The sequence below is a fragment of the Phytophthora sojae genome, assembly GCF_000149755.1.
Source record: "Phytophthora sojae unplaced genomic scaffold PHYSOscaffold_19, whole genome shotgun sequence".
Taxonomy (NCBI): Eukaryota; Oomycota; class Peronosporomycetes; order Peronosporales; family Peronosporaceae; genus Phytophthora; species Phytophthora sojae.
In genome coordinates this window covers 1-26,018 of record NW_009258133.1, presented here as the reverse complement: position 1 = coordinate 26,018, position 26,018 = coordinate 1, and the positions used below count along the sequence as shown (strand labels likewise).

At 54.2% G+C, this 26,018-nt stretch overlaps 6 protein-coding genes across 6 annotated transcripts; 3 read left to right on the top strand and 3 right to left on the bottom strand.

The window, feature by feature from the left end:
- Nucleotides 1-5,335: 5,335 nt before the first annotated feature.
- PHYSODRAFT_250995 (Eukaryotic/viral aspartic protease, active site) lies at nt 5,336-9,446 on the bottom strand (the record flags this gene model as incomplete). Its single annotated transcript, XM_009541127.1, has 6 exons — nt 5,336-6,183; nt 6,382-6,991; nt 7,090-7,462; nt 7,547-7,843; nt 7,866-8,635; nt 8,794-9,446. Coding segments are annotated over 6 exons (3,551 nt in total), but the record flags the coding sequence as incomplete, so codon positions are not given.
- A 1,218-nt stretch (nt 9,447-10,664) lies between these two features.
- PHYSODRAFT_534716 (hypothetical protein) lies at nt 10,665-11,291 on the bottom strand (the record flags this gene model as incomplete). The annotated part of the gene is made up of 1 exon (XM_009541126.1): nt 10,665-11,291. A coding segment is annotated over one exon (627 nt), but the record flags the coding sequence as incomplete, so codon positions are not given.
- Nucleotides 11,292-14,818: 3,527 nt separating this feature from the next.
- Nucleotides 14,819-15,148, top strand: PHYSODRAFT_307931 (hypothetical protein; the record flags this gene model as incomplete). The annotated part of the gene is made up of 1 exon (XM_009541125.1): nt 14,819-15,148. The coding sequence occupies one exon, from the start codon at nt 14,819-14,821 to the stop codon at nt 15,146-15,148; it is 330 nt and encodes a 109-aa protein (XP_009539420.1).
- Nucleotides 15,149-15,603: 455 nt separating this feature from the next.
- Nucleotides 15,604-16,388, bottom strand: PHYSODRAFT_320183 (hypothetical protein; the record flags this gene model as incomplete). Its single annotated transcript, XM_009541124.1, has 3 exons — nt 15,604-15,909; nt 15,930-16,177; nt 16,304-16,388. The coding sequence occupies 3 exons, from the start codon at nt 16,386-16,388 to the stop codon at nt 15,604-15,606; spliced, it is 639 nt and encodes a 212-aa protein (XP_009539419.1).
- Nucleotides 16,389-17,950: 1,562 nt separating this feature from the next.
- On the top strand, nt 17,951-18,193 carry PHYSODRAFT_534780 (hypothetical protein; the record flags this gene model as incomplete). Its single annotated transcript, XM_009541123.1, has 1 exon — nt 17,951-18,193. A coding segment is annotated over one exon (243 nt), but the record flags the coding sequence as incomplete, so codon positions are not given.
- Nucleotides 18,194-23,068: 4,875 nt separating this feature from the next.
- Nucleotides 23,069-25,597, top strand: PHYSODRAFT_342647 (hypothetical protein; the record flags this gene model as incomplete). The annotated part of the gene is made up of 5 exons (XM_009541122.1): nt 23,069-23,582; nt 23,621-24,736; nt 24,786-24,939; nt 24,981-25,086; nt 25,127-25,597. The coding sequence occupies 5 exons, from the start codon at nt 23,069-23,071 to the stop codon at nt 25,595-25,597; spliced, it is 2,361 nt and encodes a 786-aa protein (XP_009539417.1).
- Nucleotides 25,598-26,018: the final 421 nt, after the last annotated feature.

The window sequence follows — 26,018 nt, the reverse complement described above, 5'->3', positions numbered from 1 at the left end:
CAGACGGGCTGGGCGTCGTTAAATACGACAGCATCGATCAGGAATTGCGGGTGTTCCACCCTAGTTGGGTTGCGTCCACCGTCGCATACATAAAGTGTGCACGAGCAACATAGGTAGTAGGTACGCGCAGACTGGCTGCAGTCTGTAGGAGGTGACCACGGATCGGAGGGAGCGGAGTAGAAGCTTTCGTAGCGTCATCTACCGCTTGAGCTATGTTGCCGCGCGTTACCTGTGCCACACTGTTGCTGGTCACAAAAGAAGCAGCATGAAGTGGTGAGGATGGAAGTGTTGGTTAAATCTTACCTAGAGATGATTTGTAGAAGCAAGCATGCTTGAGATAGAGATGCAGGAACTCAGTACAGATCTCTATCACCAGTTGTGTAGCGTACATGCCGTTATCCCCCATAAACGCTAGACAACCAACACCGTCTCATTCCCAGTTTCGAGTCGATTGGTTACATCAGGCAGTTCTATGACCTAACCCGATGCGACTCGCTGTGTACTACAAGAACTGCAGAGAGTTCAGCTAATCTCCGGTGATTATCTTATTCGAAGTATGAAGTATAGTTAGCACTAAGCAATTCAGATCAGAAGGCATACGTTACTTTTGATTAAAGTTGACTATAACTTACCGAGTCAGTCACTTGCAACCTGAAACGGTTGACAATATTCCCTCACGACATGGGAGAGATCGCAAAGTAGTAGGGGCGCGTCACTGAAGTTTAGGTGAAAACCACTGAGCTAATCCAAGTTGGCAGCAGTGTAAGGCAAAAAGGTCTCAAGTAATTGACATAACATATTACATGATTAAAACATTTTTTTTAGATTTCGTATGTAGAGCAATGCGATTAAGTGAAGGGTAAACGCAGCCAGTACAAGTTGCAGATTTACTCCACCGGCAATATGCCACAAGAGCCGAAGCATGGGTTTGCCGCCTGCACGAGATACTTGCAATAAGGTTGTGAATATCGAGAAGAGAAGGGTGCGCTGTGAAGTATTGCTGAAACATGTGTAATATTGTTTTGTTGCTTAGTACGACGAGGCTAACTACACTTCATAGTGTAAGCGGACACAAGGCCGCGCCGTCGTCGGCGAACACGCGATCGTCAAACTTCCCCCCTTTAAAGGGACTAACCTACAAGTGCGGCGCGCGGTTTCCACCGAAGTCGGCTTCGTGCGCTACGTCACACGTCATAGTAGCATCAAGATGGAGGTCAACGCCGTGTTCGTGGACGCGGTATACGGTGCGGTTAAGACCCACGACGTGGGCCGCGACCACTGCCTCGGCAATACCGCCTTCATTGCCTAAACAACACTCCCGCTCACTGCCAGGTGGAGGACCTCGTCTAGAAGCGGGTGGATTTGGAGTTGTTACGCGTGGGGCCGTACTCGTGCATGTAAACCCGGATTGAGGATTATAACTTTGTTGCTCTATTGAAAATAATACAGTGCAACGTAATTCGTGTCCAGGTTGCTTTACCTTGTTAAAAGCTCGGATCAAGGCGTGCCTAGCCTTGAGCCACGAGGGGACGATCAATGTGCCTTGAGTCGAAAAAACTGTAGCAGCGGATGCGCCTACTGCTACTGATGCTAGACGCTGCATGCCCTGCATTGACATGCGACTTGTCAAAACGATGGCGCCGATAGATGTTTGCTGTGGACTAAATCCTCGTTGGTCTGCACTAATTTTCGAGAAAAAAAACACACACACCTCTGAAAAGGATTTTTACAGGACACTCGGTTTTGCCTAACACTACCGCCAACTTGGATTGGCAAAGGTCTAGGAAGCATCGCCACTCTTAAACGTATAATTGGCAATCCACACTATACACGTAGAGCCGAACGCTCTTGGTGGGTCCACCCATCGTGGAGGTCCAGCACCGAAATAAACGTAACCATTGTACGGGTAAACGCTTGGCGCGCGCGATCATTCATAATAATTAGAGTGCGTTCATCACTGTAACAAGCTACTTGGCTATATGCGCTGGTCTGAGCGCCATACTCGCGCCACCTGCCTTGGTTGTGTCGAAGCTGTCGCTGGTCATTGACTTAATCCATTCTACAATCAATGTTAGCTAGTTTTCAGAAATATAACGCGTTAGCTTGTGCATGAGTTTGCGCGCATACCCCGGCTTCACCCGATCCAGGTACAGCCAAACTTGCGAGCCCGTCGAGTTTTCAGCTTGTCGACGCGCTCTCTCTTCGACGGCCTCCCGGACTAACTCCAACGCTTGTGCCCTTGCCACCTTGTAGTGTCGCTGGATGCGGAGTTTCCACCGCCTCGCCTCGGAGTCCCGGGTAGACGTGTTCCCGACGGCCGGCGTCGCTTCCAGCCTCGACCGAGGATCCCAGCCGCGCACTAAGAAAAACGGGGTTTCGTTCCTCGTCCGGTCGTGCGACGTATTTAGCGCGAAGGTAAGACGCTCGGCGTATTCGTCCCAGTCGCGTTGGTCGACGTCCGCGATGTACATCTTGATCGCTCTTGTAACCGTCTGCACCATCCGTTCTGCAGCACCGTTGGCTTGGGGACGATAAGCGAGCGTCGCTCGCTGTCTCTGACCCATGAGTTTGCTGAACGCCTTGAAGAAGTCGGACATGAAACCCGGCTCGCGGTCGTGGCGGATAGCCTCGCTCGCGCCGAAGCGCCTGAACACCGCCTCCTCGTACGCCTCGGCCACCGTCTGCGCGGTTCGTGACGCATTCGCTTTGACCACGACGAACCCCGTGAAGAGGTCGACCCATACTAACAGCTCTGTGTTGCCTTTATAGGATGCCGGCAACGACGGAATATGGTCCATGGCAATGACCTGGAACAGGTACGTCGTGACGATGTTGCCCGGCGACTCGCCCTGGATGGTCGGCCGACACTTTCCCGTCTCGCAGTCGGTGCATTCGTCGACGTAGCGCTGGACGCTTCTGAAGATCCCTGGCCAATGGAAGTGGCGCCTCACGCGTTGGTACGTGCGGCCAATACCCTGGTGTCCGCCTTCCAGGCTCGCGTGATAGTGGTGGAGTACATCTTCCTGAAGAGTCTCCGCGGTCACCATCTTCATCATCACATCGCGGTCCTCGGCGGAATCCTCGCTTCTCGGCTGGTAGTAGAGCAGCCCGCCTTCGCCCTCTTCGTACTGAGGCGCAAGCTTTTGGCAGTTCTTCACCTCGCGCCGAGATAGGTCTCCGACGTCGCCGCGGAGATACTTCTTGAGGTTGATGATCCAGACCTCTTCGTCCTGGGCGACGCGGACGCGGTCCAGGCGCAGTCGTTGCACCACCAGCTCCTCCAGGACTTCTGGAGGTCGGACCCTATGTGTTGTCGTGCGTGCGGCAGCCGAGCGCGTCGTCACCGCGAGGACTTGTGCTGTCCCGCGTCCCGCGTCCATGGCCTTCCCGTCGCGATTTTCCGCGTCGCAATTTTCCGCGTCGAGGTTTTCCGCGTCGAGATTATCCGCGTCGAGATTATCCGCGTCGGGACTGGCTGGAGACGCCATCTCGGGACTCGATGCCCGTGGTCGGATGACTTCTTTCAAGCGATTCAGCGACTTCAGATCTTGAATCTCTTTGGGCTGTGCGCGTTGCGGCCTCCTTGACGCTGCAGAGCTTGTCCAGCCAGCATGTCGGCACTCGCGTTCCAGTCTCGTCGTACGTGGAAGAGTTCGTGGCGCGGCCATGCCTGGAGTGCGTTTCGCGTCTTTTGTCGCAGCAGCTTCAGCCCCGGGGACTTGCAGTCCATCTCGTCCCGCATCTGCCTGATGACAAGGTTGGAGTCTCCGCATACGACGAGTCGGGTGACGTCGTCGAGTTCCTCTAGAAGAGAACATCCGAGCAGCAGCCCGCGGTATTCCGCCTCGTTGACCGTGAGGTCCGTCGCATATCCCGACGCGGTGCGCACGATCTCCCAGTTCGGCAGCTGCCAAATGACGGCACTGTATGCTCCGCCTTCTCGTTTCGCCTTAGCCGATCCGTCGAAGCTCAAGACGTGCAAGACTTCGTTACGCGCCACGTCAGGGACTGGAATGACTACAATCCTGGACGCCCGTTTCCGTGGGGCGATCTCTTCTAGCGCCGCATCGACGAAGGCTCGCGGTGTAATGCTCGCGGCTAGCGCGCCGAGGCGTTCTTCTTCTCCCTTCATGGATCGGTAGATTTCCAGCTTCCACGGCGAGAGGATCGCGGCCCACTGTGACAGCCGCCCCTGTAGTCCTTTGGACCGGAACAACCAGGCGAGCGTCGTGTGACGTATCAAGACGCGGACCGGTCTCCCTGCTAGCATCGTGTAGCACTCGTTGAAGACGCGCAACAGGGCCAAAATCTCCTTTTCTACGATGTCGTAGTTCAGCTCGTTGGGCTTCAGCGTACGGCTGATGAACTTCACAGGCATGTACACAGCGTCGTGGATTTGCGTGAGTATCCCTGAGATGGCCCAGTCGCTGGCGTACACGATCACGACGGATTCTCGGTTCGCGTCGAAGTGCTTCAACATTGGGGTCTCGGCGAGTTTTGCCTTGAGCGCGTCGAAGGCGCGCGTCACGTGCGTCCACTTCTCATGTTCGCGGACTTCTGGATGCGTGACGTACTCGCTGAAGTCGGTCTCCGTCAGCGGATACAGCGCGGTTGCATACACCGCAAAGTCTGCAATGAACCGGTGGTAGTAATTGAGGCTACCCAAGAACGATTGCAGGCCCTTGATCGTGCGCGGGAACTCGAGCGACGTCAGCGACTCCAGATTCTTCGGTTTCGCCTCGAGACCGAGTCCTGAGACTCGGTGGCCCAGGTAGTCGACCTTGGACATGCCCCACTCGCTCTTCTCGACACTGATGGACAAGTGCCACTGCTCGCAGACATCCAGCAAGCGTTCGACCTTCTCGCACAGGTCGTCCCACGACGTGCCCCCGATGAGGATGTCGTCGATGTACGACCTCCGTCCCAGAACGGAGTGAATACCTGGCTTCACCGGTTCGCCGTCTTCAAAGACGTCCCGAGTGCTGCCATCCGGGGACAGCTTCATGAACCCGTAGAGCGCGTTGTCGATCAAGCGTTGGTAAATCTGCGGCGCGTTGCACAGGCCGAACGGCATACGCACCATTCGTACAGTCCCATCGGCGTGATGAAGGCTGAGATGAGCCGGGCCCGGTTTGTCATGGGGACGACCCAGAAGCCGCTCGCCATGTCGATAGAGCAGTACCACAGATACTTGTCCAAGTCTTCGAGCAAGTCGTTGACGAGCGGCATGGGGTAAACCATCAACTGTGTCAGCCCGTTGATGAGCATGTAGTCAATGCAAAGCCGGATATCGACGCCGTTCTTCTTTATGATCACGACAATGGGCGACGCCCACGGCGACTTCGATTTCTGGATCATCGTCGCGCTCAGCAGCCCCTTGATCAAGTGTGCGACCTTCTCTCGGAACTGCGGCGGGATTTTCCGGACGCGTTGCACGACGGGTTTTGCGTCGCCCACGTCGATGTCGCAGACAACACCCAGGGCGGCTGGCGACAAGGCGTTGCCCTTGTCGATCAACCACTTTCGTCGCTTCCAGACGATTTGGCGTAGCCGCGTTTCTTGTATTGCGGCTTCCTCGGGCGGGAGTCCAGTCGGCATGCCAACCTTTAAGTCTTCGATTTTCACCTCGGCGGTCAGCGAGAGGTGTGACACCACTGCCATCTCGGACTCGAGATCCTCGGCGAAGAGGTCGGACCCCTCGTGGATGAGGACAGCATCGTCTTCCTCCTGCTCATCAGGTTTCGCCTCGTCGAAATTCGGCTCGGCGGGGTTTGGTCCGTCGAGTTTTGGCTCGGCGAGTTCCGATTTCGGCGATTCTTCCATCGCAGTGCTTCCAGCCACAGTCGGAGGCATATCGGGTTCGCTTTCCACCGCCTCCTCGTTCGTATCCGGTTTGTGGTCGTCGGGTGGCAAGTCTACCCCCCTTGCCTTCGGCGCTTCCACGACAGCCGCCAACACTGGGGTCACGGCGCGTCGCGTCCCGAGTTGTCTCGGCTCCGGGCGCAAGAAGGCTTTAGGCGTCGGGTATGAGGAGCGATCCGTCATCGGTCCGTCCAGCTCGGCTGGGATCCAGTTCTCCTCCGCGTCGTGCGTCGCGCCGTACGCCAGATTCTGCCACTGCTGGTACCGGGTGGAGCCCAGTCGGACGAATCCACGGTTCCGAGGCTGGCCGTCAGACGGCGTCTACCACCCAAGCGTTTCATGCGCGTCGAGGGTTATCGCTGCATCTCCGATGTTCGTGACACGCAGGTACGTCTTCCTTCCGACTCTCCCTTTGACAAAGGTAGTCACGCACGACTCTGCCCGTGTCACCCACAGGAACGGCGCGTTTCGATCCGGCCTCAGCAAGACTTCATGCGTGTCTCCTGGTTCGAGTCTCACAGGCGTCTTGACATCGACCGGGTGCATCCGTGCGCTGTATAGCGGTCTTCGTCCGATCATCTGGATATGCACCTCGTCGGGGAGGCACGCCGTGCCGTCCGCAGTGTCGATCCGCACTCCAGCGGGCACCATGAAGTTCATTCCGAGGATTGTGTGTTGGCCGACCAAGTCGCCGACCCACAGGTGCATGTAGTCCACCAAGTTTCCAGCCAAGGTAATCTTGACTCTGGTTCTCCCCACCGTGTAATATGTCTCATCACGAATTCCCACACACTCTTGCGTGATCTCCGTGTCGATCAGGCAGCCTTCCTCACGAGCAAAGGTGGTGTCCAGGATGGACACCTCGGCGCCTGTGTCGAGCAATAACACAGCACGGCGGTTGTTCAGCGTTCCATGAATCTTGGCCTGCTTGTACCACTTGTGCGGCGAGTAATGTTTCCAGTATCCGCGTCGCTCTCCTGGTTGCAATTCGATCTCGTCCAGGGGAGGTTCACGTGCAAACTCGACGTGCGTCGTACATCGGACCGCCGAGATTCGCCGCGCGCGTTCTTGCGTGGCACGTTCCAGGTTGAATTCACATGTATTATCATTCAGGGAAGTCGGGTTCTCACTAACCACCTCTCGCGACTTCTTGGTCACATATGCATAGACGGAAACAGGTCGCTCGTCTCGTACTGGTTTCCAAGCCAGCGAGCGTCCTAGTTTGACATCTTCTCGGCGGCCGGCAGCAGCATTCCCGCGTGTTTATTCGGGTCAAACCACTGGCGCAATTGGCTGAAGAACTCCTCCATCGGGCATTCTCCTGCTTCGTGCACGTCACCGCAGGCCTTGCACACCCTCAAGCATCGCTCCGTCGGGTGCTGGCCACCACACTTCTGACACGTCAACAACTTCCAGCAGTCTCCTTCGACATGGCGACGTGAACCACAGTAGCGGCACCGCGGGCGGTCGCGTCCCAAGTCGTCGGGATCGAAGTTGCGACGCGCCGGCTCTCCCGGCGGGGCCTGTCCCGCGACGAACAACTTGGCGCGTTCTTCGTCCGCCTCGTCTTGGTCGTACTGGCGATCGTCGCTGTCGCGACTTTCGCGTCCCGAGTCGTACTCGTCCGACGCGACGTGAATCGCATGCACGGCGCGCGCCGGCTGAGTCGGTGGGGTCGGCTACTTTTGGCGGAACTTGTTCGAGCCGAAGAGAGTCTTTTTCTGGTGGGCCAGTCCCCGTTGTCGGGCACGCAGTTTCTTCTCCAGCGCCTCGGAGTCGGCGACCTCCATCAGCGTGAGACGCGAGGCGAGTTCGGTCTCCTGCGTGCTCAGCGTCCGGATGAAATGCTCGACGTTTTCGCCCTTCTGTTCAGTCGTACCCTCGGTGTATGGGATGTTGGCCCTCAAACCCGCGACGTTGAGCCGGTACAAGTAATCCAGAGGGGTCTCGTCGGGGGCGCTGAGCCGCATGGTAGTAGCGGCTGGCCATTGACACGCCCTTACTGCAGTACTGCACACGCAATTGCTCCATCAGCTCGGTCCATGATTTCTTGACCTTCCTGGGCAACTGGAGATACCATTGGCGCGCAGGGCCGCTCATTAGATCGCTGAACTGCCCGCACACTTCTTCGCCCGTCATCCCGTCGCGCCGCGCGGCGGACTTCCGATGGTTGAGCCACAGTCTGGCTTTCTCTTCGCTGGCGTCCCGTCCCGAGAACTCTTTCAGCTCGGAAGATGCTGAGAGGTGTACGCGGGCGAGGGCTACGCCGCCGGCTGTCGCCGTCGAGACGGTGGCCACGGTTCTTGGCACTCCGATGTCCAAGTCGAACAGGTCATCGGGGTCCTCGTCTGCGTTGCGTCGAGTTCTGGACCTCGTCGAAGAACGCGACCTGACCGACTCCATGGCGACATCCGCTGCCTCCTGGGGGCGAGCCACCGTGAGTGTGGGACTCGCGGGCGGCCCTGTCGGAATTGCGGCTGTGTCGGCGCGCGGGGCGCTCATCACTGTCGTCTGCCTCAACTTGATGATGGATTCTCTCAAGGCCTTGGGAAGCACCTCCTCGGCGGGTTTCGTCACCTCCGTGCGTGCGGGCGCCGCGGATAGCTGCATGACGCGCGGCGGCCGGTTCATGGGCATGCGCTTGGGCGACTCGAAACTGCTGTCGGAGTCCACGCTCGATTGGTATCGAGGTGGAGGCGAGGGCGTGGTCGTCGAAGGTGCTGATTGACCACTTTGTGGATGCTGCCACGGCGACGCCGCCGCCCTATGTGCTCTACAATATGGACCAGGGCTGGGCCCGCCGAGGGACTCGGCGCGTCTTGGCCCGTCGCGGAACTCGTCGCGTTTTGTTTGACGGATCCGGCGAGAATCGTCAAGGGCTCCTGCACGACGCGAATCGCACGTAATCAAGATTTGAGGTCCCAATCACACAGCCTCTCCATCTCGAAAGCCCCCAGCACGAACCCCGAGTCACGCAGCATCTGGAAGAGAGTCGGCGCGGCGTGGGCGACGCTGGTGAGACTATCGAAGTCCGGCACCACGAAGGGGCCTGTGAAGTTGCTCATCAGCATGGGCTTGAGGAAGACCAAGATTGGGTCTTGTTCTAGCAGACGGAAGAGCTCCGTGCGCGCCACGACGTACCGTACCTCCTCGACGGTGTACTGACGTCCCGTGTCCTTGCCTTGCGGCTTGGACAGCGACTCTTCCGCCGAGTCCGGCGCGCGCAGCTTCTTCTTCCTCCTCTTGGGCGACTTGCGCTTCATGGCTGCCTTGGCGGTGGGTTGTTGTTGGTCGTCGGCCTTTGCAGGCTTCCGACTGGTAGGACCGCGACTTGCGTCGCGGCCCTTCGCGGCTCCCTCGTCGGGAGCCGCATCGGGAACGGCAAACTGTTCTTCGTAGCCCTCCTGGTTGTCGCTGGCCCCGTGGCCTGTCGTGAAGGTTCCTTCAGAGCTCCACGACGCGACAGGTCTCTCACTGTGCTCTCTTGCAGTCGGCGACCTTCCAGCCGACTGCGCACCTGCCTCCGATGCCTCTTGGATCGTTAGCCCGTCATTCAAAGTAGTACTCCCGGGTCGCGGCACCATTGTGGAGTAGCGGCCTCGCAGAAATCTCGCGAATGCGATCTCGCACAAACTCGGCGCGTCCGGATAGCGGTCACGCCGAGCAAATTATTCCCGGTTGTTGGAGTAGCGTATCTTCAAAATACAGGCCCAAGTCTTCGCAGGCTTCAGAGTTGGGGGGTTCTTGTGTTGACGCTTGTCCCTTGTCGTAGGGCGTCGAGCCTTGGGCGTGAGGCGTTATCGGGCTGGCGTTTCCTTGGCGTTCCAGTCGGGCGTGCGGCGCTATCGGGCCGGCGTTTCCTGGGGCTTGTGTGGCGTTATCGGGCCTACACGGTTTTTTTTGTGCACGGCGGTTATCAGGCCAGTGCGGCCTTTCGCCTAGGCAGCGCGTTATCGGGCGCCCACCTAAACGTTATACGTTTAACGTGCCTTTGTTCCAGCACGGGTCTGTGGGGGGGGGGGGGGGGGTGAGCACCCAAACTAGCAAACGACGGGGGGCCGCGACATCGAGGCGGCTCTACTTGCCGGTGCTTGGTGGTTCCCCTGGAACCTCGGAGAAGACGGGAGGTCTTTGTGGTTCAGAGAAATTTCGGGACTGAGTCCTTACCCTATCCTATGTCCTTGCTACTGGCTACTCCCTACCACTGCTTGCTAAGCCTTGTGCCTATCCTTACTTCTGTCGTGCTTGCAGTACCGTGCTTCAACCTGTTTTACATGGCGCGATCAAGATCTTACCTCGGCGCGTTTTGTTTGGCGGGGTTTAAGGTCGGCGCGTTTTGCAGAACCGGGTGCGCTGGTCGACCCGTCGGATGATTACGCGTCGCACTGGATTCTGGCACCATGTCTCACGGTCATCACCGACGCCGACTTTCCCGTCGAGCTCGGCCCTGCGTCGCGTTCCATCAGCCGCGTCGAAGTCCATCACTCGCGTCCCGGCGCCTTCTTCCTCCGGCGCCCGGCGCGCCCACTTCTTCCGCGGGGTACTATACCACAGTTTCACAGCGAGACTGTAGAAACCTGCATTGAATAGGGCGGTAGCACCACCACTGCGCAGCGAATGGGATCCAAATCGTTCTGGCGTATCTCCGTTCTCTTTCGCGGCACCCTTGATGGCCTCAATTAGATCTCGGGCTTGCAGGTTTTGCGAAGAGGACACCTTGCACAGAAGCGTGTCGGCATCGACGCCTAGCGAGCTATGGCGCTGAACCAGGTACCAGCACGCTTGGACGGGGCAGCACTGTTTTAGGCCCGATCTTCCAGTGTCCTGGTGGTGCCTTCGCCGAATTGATCCGTTTTGCTCCCGCGGAATCGAATTTGAACTTTTTGAACGCGCTTCAGTTCCTGTTGCTCGTGATCATCGCTATCCAAAAAGCGAACATCGGTCCTTCGGATCGCGTACGATTTCACTTTGGCCCCATCCGCTAAATACTCTGATTTCCTCAAAAGTCGGTGCTGGGCGAAGTCGAAGTTAAGGAACTTGTGCAGGCTCTTGAGGAATTGTAGTGTGATGGGTAATTTCGGGTTTGTCGGGGGATCTTCTCGGCGCATACCAGTGATGGCGAGCTGGTGTCCTGGGGTAAGTCCAACGCTGTATCCTGCAAAATCGCCGATGATACCACGACACGCGGCTGATCTTGGCGAGCACGGTTGAGGCAGAGTTGCCTGTCTTGGAGTTGCTCCATCCGAACTTCCAGCAGTAGGTAGCAAAAAAGGCGAGTTGATATGAATGGTGCGCTCGCTCTGCGGGGAGCCACTCCGGTAAGTGCAGAAGTTGACACCACTTCGTCCACTGAAACCAGGTCCCGGCATATTTGGTGGCCGACGTCGAGGCCAATGATTTGGCTTTAAGCTCGCTGAAAAGTTCCGGTGATCGCTGCCATGACACAGAAAAGTTAGTCCAGCGTCTTTTGAAAGGTTCCGTCCAGGCTCGTGATGCTGTATCCGCCATCCAGTTGGTTGACCCGGACAAATGATCAGCCGACACTCGAAGGTTAAAGTAGACTTCAGCGAGGCCAATGGCCCTGTTAATCTCTTGACTGAGTGCGTTGTTGGAGTGCAAGCGATTGCACCACTGCACTGCTGACATGTTGTCGCTCCAGCATTTCACGTGCACCATGCTGCCGCCGGACGATTCGTACCAGATTGGACCCCATGTCCAGAGTGCTAGAGCCATGCACAAATGTTCGCGCACATTAATGGAGAAGTGATGGTCCGGCGAGGTACTGCTATCCATGAGGATCTCCTCGTCAGAATCAAACTTCAGCTGGGTAAACTTAGAAGCCGCTGGATCGAGAACTGCAAGTCCGCTATTTGACGATTCCATGTACAGCTCAACGTTGGGCGCTGGCAGGTTGCCAAACATGCTAACGGGGAGTGCTGCGAGATGACCGAAGGCTAGAATATTCTGAAACCATAGTATATCCTGCACGGCCCCGTCGGATAATTGCATCCATGCAAATCGAGGTGCTCTTGATGTCAGCGAATGAAGCTGCTGATAAAAAGGTTTCGACGTGCTGACACAAGTTCCAACGTGACGTAGCGACCCCAAAGCTTTTGAAGCTCCGTCTTCGTTGTGGATCGTCGTGACAACATGGCTCAAACCTGTTGAAGAGCCTTCGCTATCTTATCAGCTGGAATTGATACAGTCTGATCAGTTGTGTTCCACAGTAATCCTAGAGCCACCAATTCCGAGTACCACCCCGAGAACTTAGCTTCGTTAATGGATCGTGGGTCGAGCACTGCGAGCATGGCGTGGCGCAACGTAGATTCGGCTCGGTGTAGCCGGTCTCCAACGTCAAGTTCGACTAGGATATGGTCGTCAACCCATTCGTAGCCGAAGAAAGGCTCATTGTCATCGGATATAGATACTGATGCCGGGGAATTGGTTGACATGAGCCATGAGATGGCTCGACCGAACAACCCGTAAAACGGTGGAGAGCCGGCCCATCCAAAAGGTGCTGTGAGGTCGATCAACAAGATGTTCAGCTCCTTCACGAAGGCGGCCATCCGAAACACTTGAGACGCAATCGTCCGAAGATGCCTGTAAGCACCGCGTACATCGCCTTTCAGAATTCGGATGCAAGTGGGGTCACCCTGTTTCGCGAGATATTCAATGCGTCGGGCGATCTTTGTGATAGCCTCGTACTTGATCGTTGGCACGGAGTCTATCTTGAAGGAGGAGTTGGTTGACTCGCCTTCAGGGTAAGGCAAATCGTGAATTGTCCTCACTTCAATCGACGGGTCGACACCTTTCTTCTCAACGGCACCTAGTGGGCTGCGTATCACTGACGGCCAGTGCGAAAGAATGTCGACTTCAACTACCATGTACTGCCCGCAGTCTTGGTCTTCACGAATGCTTTTTGTGACTGCTCTTAAATGGCGACACAGGACCCATGATTTCGGGGAAGGGGTCGACGCGCTGGTGGTGTAGATGACCACTGAGCTTCGACACCATGCGGCGCAATTTTGACGAGTGCTTCGAGATGTGGATATCCGCGAAGGACTTAACCAATCGAGCGGTGTCTAATGCTTTGTTCGGTCTGGTATCTTGATCTGTCTCGCCTCGGACAAATCGAACCGAGTCTTCGATGCTGAGCCGCCGAGCACGGATGGTGTTGGACAATGAGCTGCATGCGACTTGATCGAATCCTTACGACGTCGCATCCTCTCGTATCCCCAGCTCTCGTGCAGTTGGGAAATTCTTGCTTCTTCGCAAATAAGTTCTGTGTCGAGAGCGAGATTAAATACTTGTATCGGTTATATTGGCTCTCACAGCCTCGTCTCTTTCGAACTCCAGCTTTCTAAGTGATGCAAAGCTTCCATCTTTATACCATGTGAGCCACGACGCTTGAACTTGCTACAAAGATGAATAACACTAACACTCTTGAAAAGAAGTAGTCCTACCTAAATAAACATATTTCTAGAAGCCCTTGGCGATCCCTCGCTACATGATGCGGTGCCACGTTCAATGTATCCGACTGCCTTTTCGCGATTGAGCCGATCTTGATTAATCTCGACTATACCGACTAATCGCACAAAACGTTAGTTGTAATCCTGTATCCTATATAATAAGTAGAAGCGTACCAGTAACACTATGGACCAGCGGCAACGCACACCAAGGAGCCGTCTACGCTGAGGGTCGGGTTTCAGCCGAAGGATAGGCATCGTTTTGGTAACTTCGTCGTTGCTATGGCCGAATGCATTCTTTAGCGGGGAGGGGGGTGTTATGCGCCGCGTTTTGGGGCCCCGCGTGACCAGACATTTATCGATCAAGCCGCTGTGTGCAGCATCACACTTAGCAAACGTTAGCTAACCGTCAAAGACACCGTATTGACTAGTAGTTACCTTGACCACCGAGAAGAGGGTCGGTATCACGTCGCTAAGGCTTTCCAAGCAGCATTGCATCGATATTTGCACGCCAACCCTTCGCAGAATATATTCAAATACGTACAGTGGGCTGTATTTCCCTTCGACCTGTCCGGGGGGGGGGGGGCTGGGACGCTAAGCCATAGAGTACTAAAGCAACGTTACCCCGTCACGCGTCAGCGGAAAATACTGAAACCACGTACCGGTGACTGGGTATCGCAACTTCGCATGCTTGTGTTTCTTTGTTGCGAGCTTCTGTCTCTTGTGCTCCGTGTCTTTCCGATTCGCAAACGGCGCGAAAGCCCGAAATGTCGAAAAATCTTGAACAACGAATTATACCCCCCCCCCGAGCTTAGCAAAATCCTTCCTAATCCTGCGATCGGTGGAAGTGACTTGACATTTGTATAGAATAATTAGATTAAACTATGCCTGATTTCTTATACTCTTATACTGTAGTATACAGGATAAGAAAAGTGGTTACCTTGCAGAAAATAGGAAGCGGGGCTAGAGGAGTTAAAACGAAACATAACCTTTACCGATGCAGCACCCGTGGTTAGTGTGACGAAAATAGGCGTTAGCAAGCAAAATGTGGGTTGCAACTCGCTCTCACTGCGGGTTTATACGCATATGGGAATTGCTGCTCAAAACCTTTCGCGCATGGTGGGGGTGAATATAAGGCTGGTATCCTACGTCCCAAAAGATCAATAAAGTCGCCGGACATTGCATGAATGATGTCAACGAACTTTTGTCCAAACGTAAGTAGATCGGTGGGACTATTTATAACTACATTAGGGTTGATCATAATTTAGGACAGTGATAAGAATTTAATACATACATAATAGTTTAGGACGTTACTAAGCACACGATGGAAAGGGTAGGATCAAACTTACATGGAAAAGATGTAAGTAGATTTTTGCATTATCAAATCTGCAACATCCGTGCGCGTGGTCTGTCCAGTTTGTGGGAAGCCTTTACCGAGTGTTCGAACGCATATTGTAACCAAATCCTGTATCGAGCATCGCTGCACAGAGATGAAGACTCAACGCGTAGATGCTGCTCGAGAGACGAAACGAGAGTTCGGCCATCTGTACTCCGAGGCACGCCCAAAAGCACTCCGCGACTCACGTCTGCGTATTCTAGGTCAAGCGGTTGTGCTCGGTAGTGGTGGTGCAGGAATAGTCGCCATTGGTATTCTGGCCAGCCCACGCGCTACACCACCAAGGTCCCCTTCGGCAACGGTTGCACGCCCGCCTTCGCCCGCCCTACTCTGTGCACCGCCTGTGCGACCTCCATCACCTCGCGAGCCCCCTGTTATCAATGTGACAATCACCTTAAAATGCAAGATTATATTTTTTAATTAAAAAGCGTTAGTTTTTATTTTTAATATACATTTTTAATATAAAATTTATATTAAAAATTTGTTTAATTGTTAACTTTTTTCCATGTACTAAAGTTACATATACTATGTAAAAGAAGAACACAGAAGGTGGCGGAGGCGCGGGCACTTGTCCAGTCTGTTTGGAGGCGCCCAGCAACTTCGTCACGCCACGAACATCTACATACCAGTTGTGTGCAGATTGCATATCGAGTCTCATTGCTCGGGCGTTGATCAACAACCGCATCCTCAAGTGCGCTATCTGCAGGCGCAACATTTTCCTCTTGTCTGTTCGGTACCGTAAATCACGGCGGTCATGTAACATACGGTAATATCGCTTTGCATGGTAAAAGTATGCCGGCCTGTCTTTTTTGCTACGACGACAAAAATCCTAAAGTGACACCTCTTCTTACAACCAACCTCCGACTGCATTGATTGTTCTTATGTTTTGCCAACTTCTCCTTCACTAGTAGGCGTTGGTGTCGCGAAAAACCCTCTCTCATCGCCCGTCGCAATGAGACCGGCGTTTACAAAGCCGTTACAGATAGACTCTGTGTCGACCTCGTCCCACGCCTGCAGCACTGAAGCGGTAATATGCCGTCGCTTCTGGGCTCCATCCGTAAAGGTACCGTTTTCAATAACAAACTTAGTGTAGAGATCTCTTAGCCTATCCTTGAAGGGCTTCATAACGGCGATGTCCATGGGCTGGGCTAGTCCTTTCACCCCAGGAGGCACGTAGACCATACGCTGCTGTGCGCGTGGTCCACGAGCTGAGTCCGGATAAACTCCATCTTGTGTGTCATGAGGCTATCAAGCGCCAAGACGCTTGGTCCTCGAATGTCGGGGGTCCACACTTTGTCGATCCATTCTTTCATGACCTTCCTGTCACAATATGCCCTGGCCTGGACCGTATAGTAGCCTCTGTCCCAGTCGTAGTGCTCGTCCTCCTTCAACTCCTCCTGGACTATCGCACCTGGTGTCGCTGCGAACACGATCATCGGTCGCAGCTTACGACCTGTCGCAGAGGCACACAGTTACACCGAGGCTCGGAAGGAGTCAGGCGCCGTCGCTGTAACAAAACGTAACAGAGATTCAGTCTGCAGAATAAAATTAATCCCATTAATCGCATTAATAGACTCACATTGAATAACATCCACCGTTCGAGCTCCGACAAACTCAATCGTACTATGTGGATTCATATCCACGCACACCGAGGTCTGGTCCATGTTGAAGACGTAGTCGTATCTATCTGGCATCCCGATAGGAAAGAACCCAGCGCTTTCAACGTGATACAGCATTGACTGCGAGAAACGATCAGCAACAATTTAATGAAGAGTTAGTAAATCAACAATAAAACATCTCTAAAATATGTTTTACCTGTATTTCAGGCCGTATAACGCGGCCTCGGTGCGTGATCCGTCGGTAAGTAAGTAGGTTGCGGCGTAAGAAACGAATATGTACATTTTAACCGCGTCGCGGCTTTTTGATTCGACATAGCGGGGGTCAAAGTATGCGAGAGCGTAGCGGATACATTCTGTAGTGATGCAGAAGTATTTAGCCCCTCGCATGTACCTAATCCAGCCGAGTAAACTAAGAGCAGCAAACGTTAGAAACCTATTAAGAGCACTCATTGCACAATCATCGTAGCCGTACCGTTGTTCGTTCTCTGCGGAGACTGCCGCTTACTGAACCTTAGTGCCTATAAAGACAGCTTTCGATTTAGCGGTCTGCAGCGCCGCCAGCCGCTGCCCCCAACGCCATATTGTTCCTCGTGTGACACCGTAGGACTTCGCGACGGCCTCGATCGATTCACCAGAGCCGATGCGCTCTAGGGCACGCAGTTTTCGGCGTTCTTTGTGCTAAACTTCCTGGTCCCCGTCATCGGAGAGATGGTGGAATGAATGTCCCCTCGCTCAGTAGGGACTACCCCCATGTTGGCAGCAGCAAACTTTTTACGAGAGTTTTTACACAACCAAAGTGAACTTTTTACGACGTTACATGATCGCCGTAATTTACGGTATTTGATGACTTCATAGTTTAAGTATATACATTATTAGAGGTTTCATAAGTTTTACTTAGTTGGTACGTCAAAATTACAAGTCGCCCGCTTCACAAACAAGCTCTGAAATTTTGTAGAGATATGAATGTAGTGTGGAGAGCCCAGTTGCACGCTACAGAGCATCTACTGCGCCGGCTTCGCAGCCGCAGCATCTGGTAAGTTGACTTGAAACTATTCTGCAGTGTCCGATCAACTCCAGCATTGGTTATAATTTTTACTATCAACGTTTTGTTGCATGGTTGATGCTGTATTGTGGCATTTTTTTCTTTTTATTAAGCGAACTAATTCATAGGAGGGCGTGGACCGCAGAGGTCACTTGAGGTCGGTGACACACCCGTCAGCTACGTGGCCGAGCACTCGCTCAGCGATAAGCCAGGGTGCACCACCATCGAGGGGCTTGGCTCGCAAGAGCGATGGTTTAGCTGGTCGCACTTCAAACACTTCATTAGTTTACCGGTACTTTTGCTAATGTCGAGCTTGCCGATTTTCAGTGTTCGCATTCATGCTTAGCTAGCCTTCGTGCCGGCGTAGTGCTGCGATGATTGGCCTCGTCAAGATACTTTCACGCAACATCAAAATCGTACATAAGCGGAGAGGGACGACGGCACAGGTAACATTCACGTAATTTATGAGGTTCTCGGGTATTATTTATGAAGAGTAACACTGTACAGTATAAACCGTTTCAGCCTCGCACCCTCCATCGCCGACTTCATGGCTGGACTTGAATAATTGACGGGCTTACTTGACCACGACTACATTGAGTCGATCAGAAACGGGACTGCTAAATGGGGTGAGTTGGAGCTTTTCGCAGCATCCAGATTGCACAGATGCAGCATTGAAGTGAAAACTTTGAACGACAACTGCAAAGTGATTTCCGAGTTCACCTACACTGTTCCTGAGGCAACTGGGAAGATATGCCTTGCTCGACTGGGCCCTCAGTTTGCGTTGGACGTAGCAGGAATGCGAATATAGCTTAGAGACCACGACCAACCTTCTTTTTTTTTAGATTTACTTCAATACAACGCCTACCTTTTGCATCCTTCAGAGTTTCGTAGTTTCACTTGAATAGAACGCCTAGGTTTTTTATTCAAATAGAACGCCTAGGCGTCAAGACGGTAGTCACAAGCTCGGGAAAAGCTTGAATGGCCGACACTCGCCCGGCCATTTTAGGTTTTCGTCGGTACAGAAGAGTTAAAGATGACCTACTCAATCGACATGCGTTGGAGAGGGATCGTGCTCATGTACGTATATTCCATAGACACAGCGACAGTAGCTAGTGTTCTAGGTCTATCGGTGCGTAGTTTACGCCGCTGGTACCGTCGCTTTCGTACGACAGGAAACGTACTGAAGAATGAACCAAGGACCAAGACGTCAAGATGGCCAAGTGAGGTGTGTGCATTTGTACGATCGTATGTACAAAACCACCCTTGCTTCTACTTCGAGGAGCGGTGCCTCGAGCTGCGAGCTAACTTCCGAGACACGATCAGCCTGTCGGACTCAACTATCTGCCGAGCACTTCGCTTCGACCTCAACCTAACCAGGAAGGTGCTCACAAAGCGGGCACGAGAATGTGTGCCTAGTGAGCGACGTGAGTATGTGGCTCGGCTTCTGCCCTTCTATAGTGGCCCCGACCAGTTCGTCTTCATTGACGAAACGTCCAAGGATGGAAGGTATATTTCATACTTGAAGTTTTATTACTGGGAATTACTGACCTAACTAAATTGATGCTTATCTTAATACTCGCTGGATCTCTTCTTCGTTGGTACGGCTGGTCAACCCGGAATACCCCTGCCCAAGTGACCCTACCGTTCAGTAGGGGAAAATCTCCGCCCCCCTCCCCCGCAATACTAAATATCTAAGCGCCAAAGTACTTTTGAGTGTACTACCAGCAGCCAACCGGCGATAGACATTATCAGCTGCTTTAGGTAGGACACTCGCGCGTTGGCACGCGCCTGCGGACTTAGCGACGGCACTTCGGGGGGCCCGCCCCTCTCTCGCTTTGCTCGGGGAGCGCCGCTGCGCGGCCTGCCCCACCCCCTCGTGCCTTACGCTAAGTACTCGGCTTCGGCCAGGCGCGGTGTCTGGATTAGATATTAACTCCTACTTAGACATACCTCATCCGGCCCACGCACCGACCATTGCAGACCTCCACTTCGCTTCGGTTGCAAACGGTCTCTCTGAGGCCTCTTAGTGAATTAGCTAGGTGCATCATCAATTATCATCAAGGTGCCATCATTTGGCGAAAATGGTCATCGTTTGTCTACATTTAACGAAAATGTGCCATCATTTGGCAAAAGTCTGTTGCGTGGTCGTAACGTATAACTCGGTTTACCTTTCTGGTACTACTGAATTGTGAGTAGACTTCACTGACTTCCGAGTAATGCCACAAAAATCTTATTTGTGACTTAGGAAAGATATCACACCCGGCATCGCCAGAAAGACACAATATGCACGTATGTGAGGAAGCAACGCATTGAGCAATTTATGCGGACTTGACCAACTAATAGAGAATTCGGGCGATCTCAGAAAACTAAAGAATAATTATTCTAAAGGTTTGTAGCACGTTATTTGAGCACGTAGATGACATCCCACCATGCAACGCCTTCAGAGTGGAGTCAGTAGTTGCCTGCTGACGCAGAGCACGAGTTCAAATGAAGTCTATGTCCTCGAAAGTCCGAGTGCATGACTCCTCCGCACACGAAAGTAAGGACCACCCCTGGTCTTCCAGTCAGCAAGATGCCAACCCAGCAGCTTCAACGACAACTCTCAGTTGACAGGGAGCAACTCGTGGGCAGAGCGGAGTAGGGACAGGTGCCAGTTAACTAACCTTGCTATCCATAGCTCCGTGAATCAGCATCAGTGAACTGCAGCACGCTCGACATTTATGAGCTTGGCCCCTACGGACGACCTACCGGTAATTTCATGCACTAGGCCCCTTGCCCTTATTGACTGGTGGCCCATGCCATTCAGCTATAGAGAATTCTTGAGTTCTATTTCTCCTTTGATTCGTTTCAAATACAATAGCGCTTCCTTGACGTCGCTTGACGTCGTACTACATGTATGCCCACAGTGATGCAAATGCAATCACTAAGTACGAATTAGAGTGGTTTATGTACGGTACTACCAAAGTACTTCACCATTTCCCACCCTAGTCACAAAATTTTCAAACCAATGACACGAGGCCAAACGGGATTTTCCGAGAGGCCGGAGTGAGTCGCTTGACGTGGCAGAAATCTGCACTCTGATTGGCTGGTTGATGGATTCAGCCCCGGCTGCACCCGTGTGACATGGTGTTCGCCAGACTTCGGCGGTGTTCCGCGGAACGAGTGTGGTGAGATCGAAGATGGGCCCTTCAGACTTGGAAGCTCGCGTTTCAGGACGAGAATCCCTGGAATCGAGTGTTACGTCTAAGTCGCCCCCGTCCTCAAGCGGGTTGACCCTCGGGATGCCTAAAACGCCCCTGCGAACGTATTGCAGCTGGCGTCCCGCCTCGCTTCGATAGAGACCCACAAACTACCTCGCGCACCCGGAACAAGCTCAAAGCCTCGCAACACAAGTCGCGCCCGCTGGTCCCCTGGAACCGGATGCCGGAACCCAAGTGCTGCAGAATCAAGGATCCCTGAAACGCACCCTCGGATTCAAGCCTGAAACCAAGCGACGATGACTGACCTGATTTGTACCCAGAAGTCACTGACTGAAGAGTGGGATGAAAAATCCAGTCTACTTCGAGGTCGGCGTATACAACCCCCCCCCAAGCATACTCAAGTCAAGATATTCACGAAGATCGCACGCAAGGAACACGGAAGAACCCAGAAGAACCCAGAAGAAAATAGCCTTTATATTGAGCTTAGCGATAATCTAGCAGATAACAATCAGAGAGTTCGTTTTACCCCCTACTGCGCAAGTCGAGAGTCACTGCCAGCCAGGAATCGGGTCCGTAGGTCGCCAATGACACGGTCGTCGCGGAGCTCCCCACCATCATCAAGTCCATCTGCGTGGGGATCTTTTACTCGAGCGTCTGAAGTGATCCACGCATTCCATATCCTAGTTGGGCCCATTGCGTGTAGGTAAGGGTGGTGTCCCATTTCATGTTACTGATTGAGCTTGGGGAGATTTATTAGCGGTTGTCCCCTGAGTGTTTGACTTTGAGACTGCATTCGTGAGAGAGGATTGTATTGGATTGTGTATATTTCCCTCGTTAGAGGGTGGTGCGCGTTACGAGAGGCCCCAGAGTTGACCAGTACTCTGGAATCGGCCTAGTCGACTGGCGTAAGACCCACCGCCCAAGGGTCAAAGAATAAGTGGCGGCTGTTTGTTGTGTATAACTCTGTATTGTATTGGTTTATCGGAAGCTGGGTGTATTCTGGGATCTCCTCGTGGACCTACCAGTTTACTCATCTCGTTGCGCCTCCGGTCCCCTCGCCATTGAGTAGTGTGTTCAAGTGGACGTCACGCTCAACTGGTTAACTGCCTATTTGTATTGAACAACTCACTTGGTGATCGATCCAGGCCCCCCAAAGGCAAACGACGCCGATAGGGATTCCCAAGGTGACACGCCATCCCTGGAACTTGGTTTCAAGGAACTCTGGTTTCAAAGGACTGTGGTTCCAGGGACACCCCCTCTAGAGGCTTTGCAACACCAAAGCCCGGGCTACCGCTATACAAAACCTCCTGGACGGTTCAGGTTTGCACCGAGCCTCGTCACAGCTGGTGCGCTTGTGTGGAGTAGCGGCCTCGCAGAAATCGCGGAGTTCGCCCTCGCACAAACCCGACGCGTCCAATCTGCGGTCGCGACGGGCAATTTCCCGGATCTTGAGTAGCGTATCTTCGAATATAGAGCCCAAGTCTTCGCAAGCTTCAGAGTTGGGGGGGGGGGGGGGGGTTGAGTGGACGCTTGTTCCTTGTCTTAGGGCGTCGGTTGTTCCTTGGGCGTGCGGACTTATCGGGCCGGCGTTTCCTCGGAGATCCCGTCGGGCGTGCGGCGTTATCGGGCCGGCGTTTCTTGGGGCTTGTTGCGTGGCGTTATCGGGCCGACGCGGGGTCTTGTGCACAGCGGTTATCAGGCCGTGCAGTCCTTCGTCTAGGCTGCGCGTTATCGAGCGCCTCCTAACCGGTATACGTTTTACGTGCCTTCGTTTCCAGCACGGGGTTTGAGGGGGGGGGGGGAGTGCCCGAGCCAGCGAGCGACGGGGGACCGCGTGTTCCTTGCGGCTCTGCTTGCCGACGCTTGGTGGGTTTCAAGAACCTGGCGATCTTCCGGAGGGGAGAGGTCTGAGTGGTTCAGAGAAATTTCGGGACTGAGTCCTTACCCTATCCTATGTCCTTGCTACTGGCTACTCTGTACTACTGCTTGCTAAGTCTACCGCTCTCTACCTATCCTTACTTCTGTCGTGCTTGCACTACCGTCCTTCAACCTGATTTGTGTGGCGTAATCACAACTTGAGCTCGACGGGATTTCCTCGACGGGATTTCCTCGACGGGATTTCTCGACGGGGTTTTCTCGACGGGGTTTAGGGTTGACGGGTTTTAGGGTCGACGGGGTTTGCACGACCGGGCGTATGAACCGGCTCGTCGAATCAGCCAGAATTAGCCTGATTCCACCGCCGGTATGCGTGTCACACAGCCCATCACCCCGTTAACATTTCTGGCCATTCCGACGCGTCGTATTCCATCCGACGCTCGTCGGCTGCCATCTTTCCCGGCACTTCCCGTCACTCGTTCTCTGGCGCGACATCTCGTGGGGTGCTATTCCACACGTGCCCGGATTTGGGGTCCTCGGATTTCACCGACTTGTTTTTATTTGTAGGAATTGATTAGTTGGGCATCGTTAACTTCTAACCAGTGTTTATGGCGAGAGGACGAGGCAAACAAGATGGAGGGCGTGGTGATGGAGGTCGTGGTGAGGCGACGCGTCACTCGCGCCACACGCAAGGACTGCCTGCGGAAGAGCACAAGGACCTGGATGTCATCAGCCGGGAGAATCGTGCGCGGAAGAAGGCAGAACGGGACGCCAAAGCGGCTGCAGAGCAAGAGCAGAAGGCCACAGAGAATGCTGCCCAAGACGACCAAGTGTCGACGGAGGCGGCAGAATCGGCCCCAAGTTCAAGCTCCAAGCCTGGAGGTGTCGAAGAAGAGCAGGCTCAGAACCCTGAGTCTGCGCCGGCATCTGAGGGAGGCGTCAATGTGGGTGAGCCCCCGGCGGCGGATCGAGTTTTGGACTCTCCGCCGCCGGATCAAGATGTGGAAGTGCTCAAGGTAGTTCCAGCCAAGGTCAAGGTCGAAGTGATCGAGATCGAGGATTCGGAAGCCGAGGCGGAGTCAGCGCTTGAGGATGCGGATGCGTCTTCGCACTCGCCGCAGAGTTCGTCAAACCCGCCCCGTCATCGTCGCAGGATCAAGCCTCTGGATCCAAGGTGTTGCCCCAAGGTGATGCCTCGAGCCCGGCTCCAGCACCTGAAGGCCAGAACGCGGTATTGCGTTCGAGCCTAAGTCCAAGTGCGAGCGAGGTCCAGCTTGATGAGACGGCGGCGAAGAACTTCGTGGCTCGACAAGTGTATCGCTGGGAGCAGATGCGTTCTGGACGCGTCGTTCCACCTTCGGTTGAGTACGCTTGGCCGACTCCGCGAGACTTCACGGCCTGGCAAGAAGCTACCATGGTGACGTCGGAATACTTGCGGAATCGAATGGCTGTGGACGATCGGGATGCGGCTTGGATCTCCGAGCTGCGTCCTGAGCGCAGAGTTCTCGGGGTCGCTCAAGCTCTGACGGCACTTGCCATTCCTCCGGCCATGATGACCGCGCGCGAGTGTGCGGCTGTTCTGGAGACCTTGCTCTTTGAAGCTGGATTCGAGTTCGTGAATGCGGTTCCAGACTCGTTCCTGACACACGCGTCCAAGATCAACCCTGGATACGTGCGATCGGTTGCTGGAGAACTTCAGCAAGTGTTGACGATTGAGCTCATCGAGTGGAAGCAGCTCATTGCCGGCATTCCATACAAGGTGGTGCCGGCTGTGAAACCGGAGAGTGCGTTCAACAAGTCTTCGGACCAAGGTGCTCAGTCTCAAGGTGCAAAGGATGATCTATTGGTGGAGGATTATGAAGCCGAGCTACTCGGGCGAGCCTTTGTGTCGCAATGTCGGATGGCTGGGATCATGGCTCTGCGCAGCCCGCGAGGGTCGCCGGAGAATGAACCTGAACCCAAGCGCCCTCAACGCCGACCTGCTCGTCCGCTCAGCAGCTCAACTCCGTCAGATCACTCCCTGGTACCGTCGTCGAACGTGAGCCTGAACTCGGCAGCCCGTGTGATGAGCGTCCAAGACTCTGTCCCGGACCCGCCGTCCAGTGGCATCTCGGATTCGGTTCCAAGTATGATCGGTCCATCGGGAACCTCGGACAACTCGCCTTACACTACGTCGTTCGGGACGCAGTCGTCCAGGGAGAGCTCGTCGTCGTCGTCGCTGATGTCTCTGGGTCACGGAGCTGCGTCGCACATGCGTCTTAAGTTCTGGACCGATGGTCATGAGCGTCCAAGCTGGTAGAACCATGTCTGCGCTTCCCGATTCAGGGATGTTCGTGACTCGAACGGTGATTCCAGCACGAAGGACGCTCCCGGATCAAGAGGACGTCGACATAGCCGAGATCGAGAGTGCTGAAGCGCCAAGCAGCCGGACCACATCCAAGCATCGGTCGTCGAGAGCGCGAAGCGTGAAGACGGAGAAGTCTGAGCCCTCACACAGTGAGTCGGGCTTGACGTCTGAAGGCCGTCACTTCTCGTCTGCGAGTTCGCGTCATGGCCGGTCGCAGAGGAGTCGTTCCAGCAGGACAAGTCGTTCGATGCGCTCCGGATCAAGGTCTTCGTCCGCATCGTCGGGTGCAGCGCAAGTCGCATTGAACCTCATGCGCCAGTTGCAAGAGCAACAGACTGCGTTCCAAGCGCAGCTCAGCCAAGCGCAACTAAACATGCGTCTGGAGGTGCAGCCCGAACTCCAAGGTGCCGGCAACGAGATCCACGCGTTGAAGGAGGAGATGGTCCGAGTGAAGGCGGAGAAGTCCCAAGTGGAGACGGCATTAGCACAGGCTGAAGCGTCCCGCGCCGAAGCCGAACAACGTGCCCGAGATCAAGTGTTGGAGGACCTCTGCAAACCGGAGACGTCCCTTCATCCCTGGTCACATGCGTCCACCGTTGAACTCACGGACTACGAGCGAGTGGCCATTGACTCCACGCTTGGAACGCATCCAGAGGTTGCTGAGATTGCGGCTCGACACCTGCGCGAGCAGCACGAGGCAGACCGAGAGGACTTGGAACGACGTTGGAAGCAGCGTCTGGACGATGTTGAAGCCGAGCACCAGCGCGCTGACGCCGACCGTAGGGTTTAGGGTTTAGGGTTTAGGGTTTAGGGTTTAGGGTTTAGGGTTTAGGGTTTAGGGTTTAGGGTTTAGGGTTTAGGGTTTAGGGTTTAGGGTTTAGGGTTTAGGGTTTAGGGTTTAGGGTTTAGGGTTTAGGGTTTAGGGTTTAGGGTTTAGGGTTTAGGGTTTAGGGTTTAGGGTTTAGGGTTTAGGGTTTAGGGTTTAGGGTTTAGGGTTTAGGGTTTAGGGTTTAGGGTTTAGGGTTTAGGGTTTAGGGTTTAGGGTTTAGGGTTTAGGGTTTAGGGTTTAGGGTTTAGGGTTTAGGGTTTAGGGTTTAGGGTTTAGGGTTTAGGGTTTAGGGTTTAGGGTTTAGGGTTTAGGGTTTAGGGTTTAGGGTTTAGGGTTTAGGGTTTAGGGTTTAGGGTTTAGGGTTTAGGGTTTAGGGTTTAGG